The sequence below is a fragment of the Sturnus vulgaris genome, chromosome 5, assembly GCF_052056855.1.
Source record: "Sturnus vulgaris isolate bStuVul1 chromosome 5, bStuVul1.hap1, whole genome shotgun sequence".
In the NCBI taxonomy this organism is placed as follows: Eukaryota; Metazoa; Chordata; class Aves; order Passeriformes; family Sturnidae; genus Sturnus; species Sturnus vulgaris.
Genome location: NC_142247.1, coordinates 32,834,241 through 32,850,186, shown reverse-complemented (window position 1 = coordinate 32,850,186; position 15,946 = coordinate 32,834,241). Strand labels below are relative to the sequence as shown.

Sequence of the window (15,946 nt, the reverse complement as noted above, 5' to 3'; positions counted from 1 at the left end):
GCTAATTACAGCCTGTGTGCGAGAGGCTGCGGAGCAGTCTGGTTTGGTTTAGGATCACCTCCTTAAAATCCGCTTCTCTCCCTGAACTGCTGCGTGGCTGAAGCAATATATATCAAAAGTGACACCCAGTGGCTACAGACAGCAAATTGGTTCCAGATGTGCACTTGGGAGAGATTTCCTTTTCCTTTCGTTGTTGCTCAGCTATTCTCTGTTTTGGAAAAGAAAATGAGAACTTCTATTTCTGGCCTAGCAGGTTTGGGTGTTTTTTTTCCCCTATGTGTTAATAGGGCTCAACAGCTGTGATTGGGGAAGTGGAAAATGAATAGAGTAGTGTGTAGAAAGGAGAAGTCATTAATGATGCTGGGTTCCAGCCACACTGAGTAACAGGGCACAGGAGTGACCTCGGGGCTGCCCTGGTCAGGGATGTGGCAAGTGCCAGCTGTGCTCCTCTTGTCCCTGCTCCAGGGATGGGCAGGGCTAGGGAGGAGGTGCACCTGTGGCCCTGTGCTGACTCAGGGTCTGATGTAAGGTGAGAAGGAGATGCCTCTGAAGCTGGCAGGCAGGGTGCCCAGCACAGGGGACAGATTGCTGACCAAGAAAATAAATCCATCTCCTGTCAAAAGCCCAGCAAGCCCTCTTTCAAAACATGTCTCCAGCTGTGTGCTGGGGCACACTCTGACCAGCCCTAAATCAGACATCCCCAGTACAGAGATGAGAGGAGCGGCTGGTGCTTAGAAAGTGCTGGATATGAATTTTTAGGATGGGTATTGTGGCGATGCAAATGCGAGCTGGTTTGTCAGGCTGGGCTCCACATTTACATCCCAGATGTATGTATTGCAGTGTACGTGTGAGCCAAGCTCTAATCTGCAGATATGGGGCTCAGCTATTGTTGCAGGATGAGGTCTGCATCTCAAAAGTAGTATTTGAGGGTCTCATTGTGTGTGTAGCTGTAAATGGTACCTAATATGATATCTTAATTGAAATCGTTTTTTATTAGTTGCAGAAGAGCATACAAGATTAAATTCTGGCATTAATGATGTTACTGGGAATTTTGCCATTTGCCTTTGGATGGCATTTTGTTTCTTTTCAAGTTTGGGTCGGTGTGTGAGCATGTTTGTCACTTTTTGTTCTGTTATTTTCAAAGTATGAAAAAACCAGAAGGGAAATGACAAGAATCCAGAATTTTCTCTTTTTTTAAAAAATTGTTTCATGATTTGTTGTCCAGTCTTGCCATTGTGGAAAGCCTAACTCATAAAAATTTTTTAAAATTATAATATACCCTCACCTGATCTGTAGTTCCCATCTGTGGGAATAATGCAACTGCAACCAGAGGAAATGTAGGGGTGAATAAAGTTGAGCCTCTGGTTTTGTAAGATTTCTTCAGACTTCCCTGTGCAGAAGTGAAAAGGGCAGGGATATTTGAAAAATCACTTTCAGCATTAGCTTTAATAGGTTTTCCTTTCTCTGAGGTTGCCTTAATACACATCCTCTTCATTAGAGCACTTGAAATACCGATTATTTAAAGCGATTGTTCTGCGCTTTATTTTGAGCGCTCGGTCTGGCAGGGCGCCTTCCCTTGGCAGGGCAGCGAACGGCTGCGGCGTGCGGCGAGGGCCAGAGCAAGTACTCGGTGTCATTGCCAAGAGCCTGTGGTCACTTCTGCAAGGAGCAGATACCTCTCCTGCTGCCTAATCAAACATGCATTAGTACTTAGTGCTGGAGTGGGAGCCCGGATATTTCCACGGAGCTGGGCTCTGGAGTTTCACCAGCTGGATGTTACCACCCTGTGCTGCTCAGAAAGGAGAGCAGTGAGGTCGACTTCTCTGTAGTGCTGAGGAGCCTTCATACCCATTTCCTGTATTTTGTTTTTTACAGGCAGTCATGCTTTGTGGTCCGTGACTTATCTCTGGTGGTTTTGGTTTCTATGACGGGGTTTTGTGAGTTGCAGGGAGATGAGTTTGTTAAACGTGACACTTCTACATGCAAAATACTTGCAAGATTTGTGGCATATCTCTTGCTGCATTCGCTCTCCAGCTGCAGCAATTGCTTTTATTTTGTAAGAAGCCCAGAAGGAAGTGAGAAGGTCCAGGCATCTTTCCCCATCCTTGGCCTCTCTGTTTCCCTACTGGTGTGGAGAAGCCAGGATGGTGTGGATCTGGCAGTAGGCAGTAATTTCATGAAACAGGGGTTGTCTTTGACTCTTTGTGAAGCCAAACTGGCTGCTGTCTTGGCCCCCTCCTCCCTGACAGTGCAAGTCCAGGCTAGACAGGATTATGTGATGCAGCCAAAGAATTCTCCCAGCACTTGAAGGGCTTGATGGCACCATGAGACCATCCCATTCTTCCCACTCATCTCCAGCCCACCTGGATTTTGGCTCTGAACCAGGCTGAGCTGCAAAGGCTGTACACATCCTCCTGCAGAGGCTGGGTATGAGAGGGGAATCCAGCATGGTGGCATTGCTGCCTGGCTTAGCACTTTCCAGCTCAGAAAGCAGTACCTCCCTCAGAGCCTTGGGGGACACATAAAAAAGGATTTTTACCTTTGAATAAATCTGGCACTTCATTTTTAGGGAGCATTTCTCTGTGTTTGCTCTTCATGGAAGTAAAGAAATGAGAATGCAGTATATTTTTAATAGTGTTTATCTTTACAGAAATTATAAGGGAAAAATTATTATATATTGAAACTCTTGTTGTGAGGGGGGGTGCTTTCATGGGAGAGGGAGGGGTGGAGAGTGGCCAGAATTGTTTAGAAAATCTGGAAATACTCCCCATTTCCTAAATGCTGACAAATCCAACCATAAGATGGATGTGTGATCCTCTCCCATCCCAATCTCATATTCCCTCTATCTGGCCACTTTGGCAGAGACTCTGATTTTTTGGCACCAACACAAGCCAGTTCTGCTGACCCTGGATACCATGTAGATGGCTATTTTGGCAGGCATGGAGGTACAGGGAGAGGGTGGACCTCTTTATGGGGTCCCCTTTCCCTATTGCACCCAGCTGGGATATGCCAGAGCCATTTATCTTGTGCTGGGTGTTGCCCACAAAAGCAGTGCTCCTCCAGTGCTTCCACCTGCAGGAGGCTGTGGATTATTTACGTTTGTGATTCTTTTGCTTTCCTGGGAATTAAAAAACAGAGAAAGAACTATAGATGAAGGTACTGTTGTCAAGATTTCTTTCTTGCTTGCTGCTTGTACCTTAATAAAAAGATCTGTCCTGTGGTTGTGTTTGGCTTGTCAGCCCCTAGAATGCTTCCAAAATTATTGTAAGTAATTTCTTAAGCACCGGAAAGTGCAGAATCTGTAGCTGCAGATTTGTGTGATTTTTTTTTCCTTAAGTGGTTCCTTACCCACTTTTATCCACAGCTGTATTGACAAAGTCCTCATTACTTCCTAACTTGCCATGTTCCCCATTAACAACTCATTGAGAAGCTGTGGCTCAGCAGCTCAGCCGGTCCAGAACCACCCATTAATTCTGCTCACAGACAGCCAAGTCCCTTCTCCAGTGCTTCCTTTACTGCTCCACCTTGGAGAAGCATTAGCTCCTTGTACCACCTGGCAGCCCTTAGCTTTTCTCCTTGAGTCTTAATTGAGCTGATGGACATGTGTCTGGTTTTAACCTTCTTTTCTCTTTCCCTTATTATTCCCTGCATGTGGACCAATCCTTTAGGAAACTCCTATGGGCTGTTACTGCTTGCTTTTTATCTTTCTGCCTGCCTTGCATGCTCACATGGACACACAAAAATATATATGTTCTCTGCAGATGCATACACCTGCAAATTGTAGATTGTGGTCATACATGATTAATGGAAAGAGTTTGGATAACCTCAATTTTGTTTCGTGCTTTGGGTAGTTATTGGTGTAGCTGGCTAATTAATGTGATGCAGCCCCTCTAATGAGAGGAGGGTTCCATGCTATTAAAATAATTTTTAAAATAATTTGAACTCTTTTCAGAGCTTTTTTGTAATTGCTACAGCCATGTGTGCAGTACAGATTATACCTATAGAAAAATTTCAGTAAGAGAACTAGGGAGAAGTGTCCCTGATTTAAATTATTATGTGGTACAAACTCCCTGGCTAGGACAGTCTCCAGCAAAGACCAGAAGTGAGTGGAGAGAGTCATGAGGAATGCTAATGAAAAACAGGTAAAGCACTGGGAATATAGGAGTCCTGCAGTGAAACCTGAATGAACCCATATATGCAGAAGGGATTACACATGACTGATGTGCCAGTATGCCATAGCCCCATATAACCCTATTTTTATCCACTGTTTGACTGGAAATTTCAGCAAGGCTACAGCTTTACTATATGAAGTCAAAAATGAAAGCAGAGTTGATTTGACATGGAACCACTGAAAAGAAATCCCAGTGCATCCTTACCTAAATCTTCTAGATTAGCATGCTAAATACCAAACTTCCCACTTTCTAGAAATTCCTTCAGCAATGTTATTGGAGCTGCCTGCAGCATGTGAGATGGCACATGTTGCAAGAAATAGTTCAGGCATTATTTGTAGCTCAGCTATTACACAGCAATATCCTTGCTTGGCTGGGTCTGTATTCTACATCTAATTTATCAGGCTGCACTTCTGCTGTCCATGGGATGGCTATAGGATTTTTTAAATAGAGGAAACTGCATGCAGCCCTGTGAGAACTGCATGGTATCCAGGCTGTTCTGTGCTGCACTCTGAATGCTGTGTGTCCTCAGGGATTTATGCCATTGCCAGTCACGTCAAATCTGATGTCAAAACTGCCAGTGAAATATTTGCCTGTTATGGTTGCTGGCTGAGTCATCACTTTGATTCAGTTGTGTTTCAAATCTTGGCCATTAATGTTTTTAATGCAGGAGAGACAACAGGGGCAGCTCATTCCAGCCCTGGATGCAGGTTCAAACCCCATGATTTGCAGACACCCGTTTGTGGACTCTGGAGCACCAATGTCTTGGTGCACAAAAGCCTAAGGGTAAATCCTTCTTCTGCCTAGGCAGGTCACATGAGGCTTGTGTGAGAGCAGGGAGGTTTGATCCTTCAGCCTGAGCAAAATGCATAACGTGCTATTTGGGTCACCCTTAGCTGGGCTTCTGGGGTGGCAGAGCAGCTGCCTGGCATAGAGTAGCTGCATGAACTCACATGGAGCATCAGCTGGCACTGCTGAGTTTCTGGGAAGGATTGGGACTGGCAGCTTTTTGAGGGCATCAAAAAGTATTTGCTCTCCCTGAAGACAAGTAGCTTATGGTGTAAATATAAATGAGTTTTGCAGTCCAGAAACCCATCTGAAATGTGTGCTCTATGAAAAAAACATGCTTTTCTAGCTTTCAATAATGCAAAAAATGGACTAGCATTGCATATATATTTTCATCATATGTTCCAAGTGAAAACTTGTCAGAACTTAGGATGATTTTGCATTTATATATTGGGATTTTCTTTAAAAGCCACCCATGAAAACATAAACAAACCAAACAAATATAAAGAGCTTTTTAGAATGTTAAAGTTGCTGACTCACATCTGCAAGAAAAAACATCTCCCTGCCTTTATCTAGAAAGGCTTTTTCGTGTGAAAGTACAGCCTTATGCTCCTGAGAAGCACCTTTAACTCTTACTTGGTAGCTTTTGCAAATTTAAACAGCAGCTACCTCTGTGTACCAATTTGCCTGTCATTGTCACAACGGTTGGCAGTCAGCAATCCTTGGCTGGAGTGAGAGAAGAAAAACTCCACACCTACACCACCTCGGTAGCCAAAGGATCCTGCAAACACACCATCTGAAGCAATTGTAGCAATTGAACCAAGTTAAAGCAAGGTCAGGGCTTTCAGCTGTGTCCACTTCACAGCTGGGGAAGCTGAGGGAGGTAGCTGTAGGAATTCACATCCCAATAGGATTATGCCTCGGGAATTCCTCTCTTCCCACTGTGACTATCAAGCCAGTCCTCTCCCTGAAGTTTGATTTAATACAGGCAATGCATGAGTAAATATGGTGGGGAAAGGGCTCCATAGGTGTCTGGAGAAGAGCAGTGTGAAGTGCCCCTGGAAATAAAGAGGCTGTTGTGCTGCACTTGAAATTATTTTTTCCTTGGAGTGCTTTGATTGTCTGGGAATCTCTCATGTGCACTAATGAGCCTCTGGGACCTGGAGCATGCTTTAGGCTCTGTTGGGAACAAGGGGCTGGTGGCCCATCCAGGGTTTGTGAGCCTGTATGAGGAGCATTCAAAGGTGATGAGTGTTCTTACTCTCTGTAGGGGACAGGGAGCAGCTGGTGAGGGGAAGAACTGCTCCAGTTGCTGGAAATCAAGGAGAGAGTGGTTGTGTGTAGTGACCTTGCTCTGGGCAAGAAGGTGGACTGTGAAGCTGGTCAGAAGCCAGCAGAGATTCTGCACTCTGCAAACGTGGTAGGAACTGTGAAAAACCGGCGCCAGGGATTATTTGGAGCTGGAATTTGCCAGAGTGCTGGCCCTAGTGCTTTACAAATCTGGCGTTGTAGCAGGTGGTGTCCAGACAGGAGCTTCATCCATCTTCTTACAGACCCATGCAAAAATAATGAAGCATCCTATTGCATTTTATGGTGCACAATTTCTCATGGTCTTCCATGTGACAATTTCTCCTGTTTATATACAGGTAGGCTGCTACCATAACAACAATAACAATAACAGTACTACTACTACTGCTAATAATAATGGAAAAGCCTGAGTTATTGCATATTCATGACAGGATTTTTAATATCTCTGTGTGCCAGTAAGCGAGGGAGGGGGAGTGGTGGGCAGCTCAGGAAGGTGCATATGGCTCTGGAGGGAGTGCAGGCTTTAGGGAGCCCCTCATGTGGTTACGTTTATATTCCCCCCCATAATATCTGCTTTTCTGATGAGTCATTCTGTCATTCAGAGAGCTCCAGAGAGATCAGCCCCACAGAACCGAGATAAGTGTGAGGTCTGATGGGGTAGGGAGGGGTCGTTTGCCCCACTCTAGAGGAGGGACGGAGCTGCAGGGTGTGAAGGCAGTGGGGAGAAGGACCTCTGATAGCCAGGACAGTGAGGACTTGTCCCTTGTAGGGCAGTGCCAGCAGGGTGTTGCTACCTGCAGATGTCTTCAAGGCATAGGAGCTTATGGGACCTTGAGCTATCCAAAAATAGATGTGAGAGGAGTGCTGGGAGGCAGGACAGAAGAGGGAAGGATCGTGCCTGGAAGGAGGAACCAGAGATGTGAGGGTTGGTGGGGCACTCATAATCGCCTTTTCTGATGAAGTAGGAGAAGGCATATCCCGAGAGGAGCCAGCTACCCCCTTGCCAAGGCTGGGGGGACAGGGCCCAGAAGGGTCCAACCCTGTGGGGATCTGCTTTGTGTTGATGTCCCCCAGCCCTCCCCCACCTCCCAGCTCTTGTGTGTGGGATGGGAGTTGCTCTGTGCAGAGACCTCTCCCTGCATCCTGATCTGGCATATTTTTCCGTTTAGATGTGAGCTCAGGAAAATACAAGTCCGTGCCAAAAAACGCCTTTTTTTCTTTTTTTCTTTTTTTTTAAACTTAAGTCCATACTTAACTTTACACTGTGTGGAATTAGAGGATGGAAGCATGCATTTAAAGTTAAGCACAGGTATGGAGAAGGGCTGGAGGAGGAGGTCAGAGCACTCACTCAGCTGCAGCCCAGATCAGGTGCTTGTGCAGCAGATGAGCTGCTCCTGATTTCCAATATCCTTCAGGCAGAATCAAGCCCAGCACCATGGTGAGATTAGTTTAATTAAGGCATGTGCTTCCAAAGCATGTAACTAGGTGACTTATATGCTCTGTGTCTGCTCTGGAACACAAAATTACAGAATTCTCCTGGTTGGTACCTGCCTTTGTACCAGAGATAAATCAGTGTATATGCTAGTGATGTGATGCATTTGGCTAACCCATTTTCACACAGTGCTGTTTGAAAAGTGAAATATTTCTTGCTGATGTCACATTGTCTTGTGGATTATCACACCCTTATAACTCTGTGTTCCTCTTTCCTCTTTGGCACACAAGCATTATTTAAAAGAATGAACCCAGCCCTTCACATGGTGCACAGATTCTTGAAGGGTATTTTTAACCTATTGCACTCAGCCATATTTGGTTCTCTTCTCAAAATACAAATTTCCTGACATGCTGAGATATGCAGTGATGATTTTTTTTTTCCCCTTGGAAAAAGGAATGTAATATGTTGTGAATAAACTGCATATCCTCATCTAGGGACTGAAATTGGACTTTATAGAAAATTTCCCTGCTTCTGCAGAACACTGATTCTCTTCCCTCTTGGGATTTATTGCACCAAATAGCCATGCTTATATCTGTTTCTCTGTTGAAATTTGGAGGACTGGAAAAGGAAAAAAAAAAAAGGCAATTTTATAGTGCAGTTATCCGAGTTCCTGTAAATATTTTTATTTGCTCTGCTCCTTACTGTGGTGGGGCAGATTTTGTGCTGGGTGAGTTTCTGTCCTGCACAAGAGGAGGAAAAACTGTAAACCTCTGAGCCCCCTGTTCAGCCACAGCTCTCTGCTTTTCTGTTTGCCCAGCAGATGTTACAGGAAGGCCCTGTACAAGCCTGTCTTCATTTCTCTGATCCAAACTGTGTTCACTCATGCAAAGCATAACCTCGAATTGAGTTTTCCTTTAATTGTATTCCTGGAACCAAGTTATATCTGTAACGACAAGCAGATTTTAAGTGTGATTTGCAGCTCCCTTTCTGCTGTTTGCTCAGCAAGTGGTGAAAAAACTCCACTGATAACTTGTTCCCAGGTATTTCGTGCCTCAAAAGAGGGTTCCTTTTGCTCTGAAGATCACCTGGGAAGCAGTCACCTTCCAGGAACAAACAGATCTCTGCTTCCCCCCTTTTCCTCCTCTGGCTCCCACCACTCTCATGACAAATGAGCTGGGTTAGGAAATTGTTTTGTGTGAGTTGTGGGAGATGATCTTCTGTCCTTATCTGCCTCCTTATGTGGCCGTGGCAGGTCTGGGGAGAGCAAAAGTCTTGGAAACAAATGCAGCCTGGTCTTGAGGTGATGGCAATGTGCTGGAATAGAAAAATGATGGAAGTGGCAACTCAGCCAAAGATGTCATATTTCAAAAAGAGGTTGCTCATTTACGTGCCTGTGAGATTTTGGAACCTGGCGTTCTAGGGAGAGTTAGTGGCCTCAGGGCTTCTCTGTCCTTCGGTGGCGCTTCTAAGTATGTCATCCCCCCTCAAGAATATTAATATCCGAGCTATGTAAAGCCAAGTCCTCAAAAAGGGAAATAAATGCATAAAGAGCTATAAATAGGAAAAGGATATTCCAGAATCAACATCTTCTTAAATAATTCTTCTCAGGGTAGATCCTTTTGATGTAAAGTCGTACATTTAAAATGTAAAATATTTGCCTACTCTGCACCTAATGCAGACTTTTTTTCCCCTTCCTCCATGAAAAGGGAGTGCAGAAGGGAAAGAGAAGCAAGGGACTTGTAGTGACCTTCAAGGTGTTCAGCTGCATTTATTTTATTAGTTTTCCTCCAAAACAGAACTTGAAGCTATGGTTTTTACTTACGGTGTGGCATCTTTCTCTTGATTCCCAAATAATTTTTAGCATAGATGGAGCGAACTGTCGGCTGCATGCTTCATCTACAGCTTGGGCAGCTCTTGCTGGGACATGGGGCTATCCAGGTATTATAGAGTGAAGGACCATGTGTCTGATAGTGCCCTTTGTGGGGGTGTGGCCCAGTATGCCAGCATTCACTTTCGGGGACAGTTTTGTATGTTTTTGTGCAGTTGGCAGAACAGCTGGCACCTGAGGGTGCCAGTTTGACACTGTTGAAAGTGAGACCAAGCAGTCTGGTTTTTGATTTCTGACCTTGCTCACAGCTAACCTTCACATTGGCTGCAAAGTCCCCACTTTCAGCACTGAGCACAAGGTGCCCATTGCATTTGCAGGAGATGCTGGAGCATCCTGAGGCATTTCCTCTCCATCCTTGGCATCTCAGTGTTGGGGCACCCCCTCTCTCTGCCCGGGTCCGTTCTCCTGTCCCTATTGCAAAGAGACAGGGGAGCAAAGCTAGGCCAGCCTGTCAGCCAGAGCGGGACATGGTCCTGTGCCAGACTCCTGTCCTCTTTTTGGGATTACACTGTGTGAAGGATGGGAGGAGGGCATGCCAGTCGGGTGCACTGACCCTGCAGAGCCCCATGGATGAGCATGGCTCATAAATCTCACTCTCCAAATGGTCCTGCTTGGAGACAGGATGAGACATCTTGATTTAGCCCTATTTGAAAATTGCTGAGCTGGTTTGCTCTCCCATCCTTTCGTTATCCTTGCTCCCTTCTCTCTGTATATATTTATAATCTCCCGCATATATCCGCCCGCACTCAGCCGCACCCCCTGCCCTGTGCTTGTCTCTACCTGTTGGTGTGATGCCAGCGTGCCCTGCCCTGATGTGTGTGTTCCCGCAGGCCGTTCATCGTGCTGCCGCCGCTGATGGAGTGGATTCGGGTGGCGGTGGCTCACGCGGGGCACCGGCGCAGTTTCTCGGTGGACAGCGATGACGTGCGGCAGGCGGCCCGGCTCCTGCTGCCCGGAGTTGACTGCGAGCCCCGACAGCTGAAGTAAGTCCAGGGAATGCAGATCGGCTGCTTGGTGCACAATGTGTGTCTCTCTTTCCTGGGGAGCAGCGGGCGGGCGGGCACAGGGCTCTGTTGTTGCCTGGGGAGGCGCAGGGATGCTCCGTGTGTGTTGAAAAATCAGCTCCTGGTATTTGCTCACATCCGTGGATAAGCTGGTTGCATGGTAATGGGTGCCTGACTGTCTCACAGCTGGATCAAGCCCCTAATCTACTCATCAGAGCTTACATGGAAGTGTTTGGTTTTTTTCCCTCTTCCTATTAGGTTCTGCTTGCTAATGAGGGGCTGAAACCTTCTGCTAATTGCCTGATTCATGTTGCTGTGCTGTAAAATACTGAAATGTAATTGGCAGAGCTGCAGATATTTTTCAGGGCTTTGTTTTCAGCATTAATTTTTAAAGGGCACGTTTAAACTTAGAGGTAAGACTACTTCTTACAATAAAATTGTATTTTTCATGCTAATGTCAGTTCAAATTACTTGTAAATGTCAGCCTAGATAATTTGACTTTTTCATGTATCAGATATGACCTTTTGGTTTTCTAATGAAGTCTTAAAGTATTTATTGCCTGGATATGTTTTTAGTGTCTGTTTTGCCTTATTATTATGTACTTGGATAAAAGTACATTCTAGGACTGTTTTGGAGTCCAGAGTATGTTTGGTTTTGATGTTCATATGAAAAGGCATTCTGAATCTGCCACAGCAGAAATGATTCACTGCTATTGCTTCACAAATGTGTACTGAAACCCCAGTTTTCAGCAGTCTGCCTCTCAATACAGAAGCACATGCATTCTTTCCTGCAACACAGAAAGTAGAGGACTGATTTACATGATTAGCTGTGACAACCTGCATAGGAGCAGCAGCCTTCTGTTGACTCTGGCCTTGACATGCTCTTCCACCAGAGAATATAATACTTTACTTCCAGATCTACATAGGCTTTTTATAGTCACAGCTATTCAATATTTAATTGAAGAAATATATCGACTTTCAAAAGCCAAATCATGAGCATTTCAGATTTCAAACCTTGGCTGTAATTGCTTCCCTTTGGTGTGCCCACCATGGCCCTCGTTTCCAGAAGTGCTGCATTCTGTGCCCCAACTGAAATGTCAGGACTTACAGGTACTACACACAGTCTGAAGACCTGGTACTTGCTTCTGAAAAGGCACAATTAATTTAATACTTCTCCAAGTATTAGGTAGGATTGCAAGTAAGGCAGTAATGTTTTTATTCTGTATTCTCAGTCTTAAAAATTAAGGTAGATACAGTAAAATACCTGTGGATTAGACCACCACCACCCCCCCACCCTACCCCCCCACCCCAATATATGACCCAAAGTTTTATTTTGACAGTGTGTATGTGTGTGTGTGAATATATGTATACACATATATATAAAAAATCTCATCAAGTGTTACACAATTTTATTTTTTATTAGGAAGTTTCAGAATAATTGAACTTGTGGAGAGTTGTATTATACTGCAGAAGAATGTATTAATTATGGAGAACAAATCAGCACTTAGTTTAAAGTTTCCAACAAGAAATAATTTCATAAATAATACAAATGATTGTTGTTGTCCTGCTTGTCTTTAAAGTGGGAATGAGCCTGAAGAGCACGGCCTGAGATTAATCAGATGAGAATGAAAAGGGAAAACTAATTCTAGATTTTAGAGAGACCAGCCTTTGCAGTGTGCCTGTGTTTGACTGCAGGGGCTGGATTCATCCATTGATGTCCCAAAATGACAATCTCTATGCTGTGCTGGCAGATGAGTGTTCGTGTACCTTGGGTTTTATTTTGAGGTCTGTGCCTACTGCTGGTGTAGTGCAGCGGGTTCTTTGTGTAGCTGCAAATAAGACCCTGGCTGCCTGTAATCCAGAGATCAAAGGGAAGACTGAGCTTTTCTGAAGAATAATATGAGTCATCAGGATGTTAATTTGGAACTTTGCAGCCTGTAATTTTTTATTTGTATTCAGCAGACCCTCAGCACTCCTGATTTTCATAAACCAAACACCAACCCATCACTCCTCCCCATTAGGGAGAGCACCTTTCCAACTCTTAACTCCTCAAAGAGCATCAATTCCATAAATTTTAACACTGGGGGAGGGAATAAAACAACTTTGCAGGGGATGGCCTTTCAAGTAACCTGTACAATGGATGGAAGCTGGAGGATTTTAAGTGCAGTTAGCTTGATAAATTTTGTGACTTCTATGGGAAAGGTTTATTAAATGGAACCTTGAAAATGGTTCAATTTCTAGGCTTTTTGTAGCAGTCTTCTTTAGTCCCTAAAACACAGAGACCCAAACCCAAAAGTTCCCATGGTCGCAGGTATTACTGCATCATTCCATGGTGCTGATTCACCTGCAACTGTCATTGCAAGTGCATAAAGCAAAATCAGCTTCCACGCTGGAAAAACATGCATGTGGGGAGAGGGAGAGAATGGCAGGATATCAAAGGCTATGAAGTTCAGGGTCAGTTCAGATAAAACCCAGATGTTCAGCTTCTTATTTGAACTACAGCATGGAGGTCTCCCCTCAAAGCCATGTGACACTTCCTAACACAATCACATACTCCAGCAGTGAGGTTCCCATTCTGTGGCTTTGTAAATCATCCCTGCTTTCTTCCTGCCTTTTATTCCTCTCTTTTGCCCTTTTTTGTGAGCTTTTTAAAAAACCCCATCACCTTAATTTCTTGCAATGTTTTCCTCTCCTGAAAGAGGAGCTGCACTTGCTCTGTGTAGAGGAGTGAGGGAAGCTGGAATCAGTCAGGAGCTGCCTGTCTCCTTCCTGATCTCTTTTCATTTTACAGCAGCAGATGTGCCAGAAAGTTTCTTTCCTCTTGCCAGCTTTGGGATGGCAGGGGTGTAAGTATTCACCTTCCCCCAGGAGTGAAAGCTTTAGACAAGACCAGTTGTTTCCACCTGTTGCAAGGAGATAGGTTTCACAGATGAGTTGAGTGCTGGATGCACAACAGCTCACTGAGATGGAAACCCAAGTTGTGTCCAGGATATTATCCTAGTGGAACAGCACACTTACATAAAGCCTCACATAAACTCAGAATCTTTGGGCCATCTGAGGCAGCTGGATGTAGTCAGTTGAGGTGGCTCTCTGCTGTCATGAATCATGAACAGGGTATTCTGCTATCTATTCTAGACCTGTTATTAATGAAGGCATCAGGGATGAAGGTAATTTGTTGTCAGAAATGGACCTGGTGGTAAAAACTATGTTGACCTGTCTTTCTATTATACTAAGGTAGCATCACTGCTCAGCCTGCACAGGCACTCTCTGGCTGCAAACAGATGTTGGCTTCTCCTCATCATCACATCTGCAAGGGGTACCTTTCCCCTTACTCCAGCTAAACACAAGAAGCTCTTTGCATGTCTTTACTTCCTCCATTTTGTGGGACTTTTGTTTAAAACAAACTCCAGTGTGTTAAACGTGTGGTGGGGAGGATCACTGGTGCATGACTGCATCTGGGGGCTGGAGGCTGATGGCAGAGAAACAGAGAAAGGGAGGAGCATCCTGTGTTGCTCAGCTCAAAGGCTGATGTGCCTTTTATTGGGGTCAGGGGCTTCATTTCTGGTGGCAATATATCATGGCAATGCTGGGGATGTAAAGATGCTGGAACACCTCTGAGAGGTGTGCATCAGTGCCAACAGAGGCCATCACCCGAGAACTTATGTGAATACTTTGCCTCTGCTTTGGGGGAAGAAAGTCCTGTTGGAAAAGGAAAAACAAATAATAGCAACAAGGTTATGAAAATGGAAAAAATGAAAATTATGCAGCTTAATGCACTCAAATCAGGATGACCAGATAACCTCTATCCCAACGATGAGAAAAAGCTGCCTCACAAAATCAGGGGGTCAGAGGGAAATATTTTTAACAAAGCCTGGAGTGATGCCATAACTCTAAGGATTAATAATAGTAATGCCCAACATTTGAAAAGGATGAGAAATGATCCAAGGAAAATTCCAGGCTGTTAGTGCAAGGCCTCTGAATGTTTTTTCAAGCAAAGGCTGATTAAAGACATGTTGTTGAGGGAAAAATGGGATAAAATGTGACATAGATTTTCTAAAGATAGATCTTGCCAGGCTAATCTAATAACTTTTTTGATAAGATAACTGATTTTCTACCCCAAGGAAATTCAGTAGAATTTCATCTCTTTGGACTTGAGTGAAGATTTGATACAGTCCATGCAGGGATCTATTAAGACAAGAAGATGGGGGTTAGTAAGGAAATTGGAAGGTGAGCAGGAGCTGGCTTTGAGAGAGGTGACAAAGGCTGGATTGGCTGAGATGGGGTTGCAAGAGGGGGGACCTTCAGCTCTCATTCTTAAAAACTGGTATTTTTTAATTTTCAGAAAGGGTTTTGGCACAAATCTTAGTAGTGTGCTCATGAAGTTAAAATTTGCTGATGCCATGATGCTGAGAGGCATTGTCCTGACAGAGGAAGTTTGGGAAATCATCCAGGAAAACGTGGATGACCTTGAGGGCTGGGACGAAATAAATGGAATGAAATGCAATTTTCCACAAATGGAAATGCAGTTCTCCACAAATGGAAGGCAAATGTGTTTTTTAAATAAAAATGTACAAACTGCAGTGCATATGCAACATATACACTATATATGCATCCTAATAAATACTATGTTGAGAGTAGAGTGTTGGAAAGGTGGTGGTAAAGGCTGCAGAGCAGTATTTAATCTCATTATTATTGTAAACCACAAAAGTAGATTTTTCCTCGGCCATGAAAAAAGCAAATGCATTATGAGGCTGCATTGGGAGAGGTATTTCCAGCAGAAACAGAAAAGTATTGGTGCCACAAGAAAGTGGTAGGAAGTGATGTGGAAGCACAAATCCTGTGTCCTGGTCAAAAAAATATTTCCTTTGGACCAGGTGGAAAGAAATGGGCTGGGGTGATTTGGTTTTTTAACAAAATGTTCTCATGGAGGCAAACATGAAGAAAGTGGCTCATTCAGCTGAGCAAAGTGTGTGCTGAGGGAACCTGTGGCTTTTCTCCAGAAATACATCAGGAGTAAACACTTTGGAAGGAAAATTACACTATTTAAAGGTCAGCATGGACACAGGAGTATGTGAGCATTAGCAAGTCATGAGTGAGTTCAGGTTGAAGGCGTAGATGTACCCAAGGCTTGCTGCAGCATAGGACCAGGTTTATTAACCTCCAGCCCCATGCACTCCCTCAGCTGCTGCTGTTCACAGGCTCACCCAGCACTCAGAGTTGTGACCTACAAAGATCTCTGGGCAAATACAGGGTCTGAGTGCCTTGGAAAATCTGTCTTTAATTGAAAATCAGTCCTGATTTCCAATTAGCCTTGTCCTGGGAATACCTAAGTCTGCTTTTCTGTCTGGGACATCTCTCTT

General features: G+C 44.4%; 1 protein-coding gene across 2 annotated transcripts in view; it reads left to right on the top strand.

The window, feature by feature from the left end:
• Positions 1–15,946, top strand: part of ABTB3 (ankyrin repeat and BTB domain containing 3) — a 174,398-nt gene that overhangs the window by 106,571 nt on the left and 51,881 nt on the right. For both annotated transcript variants that reach the window (XM_014877010.2, XM_088165373.1), the window contains exon 4: positions 10,414–10,566. In XM_014877010.2, the coding sequence (XP_014732496.1) occupies positions 10,414–10,566 (153 nt within the window). The remainder of the gene's footprint in view (positions 1–10,413; positions 10,567–15,946) is intronic.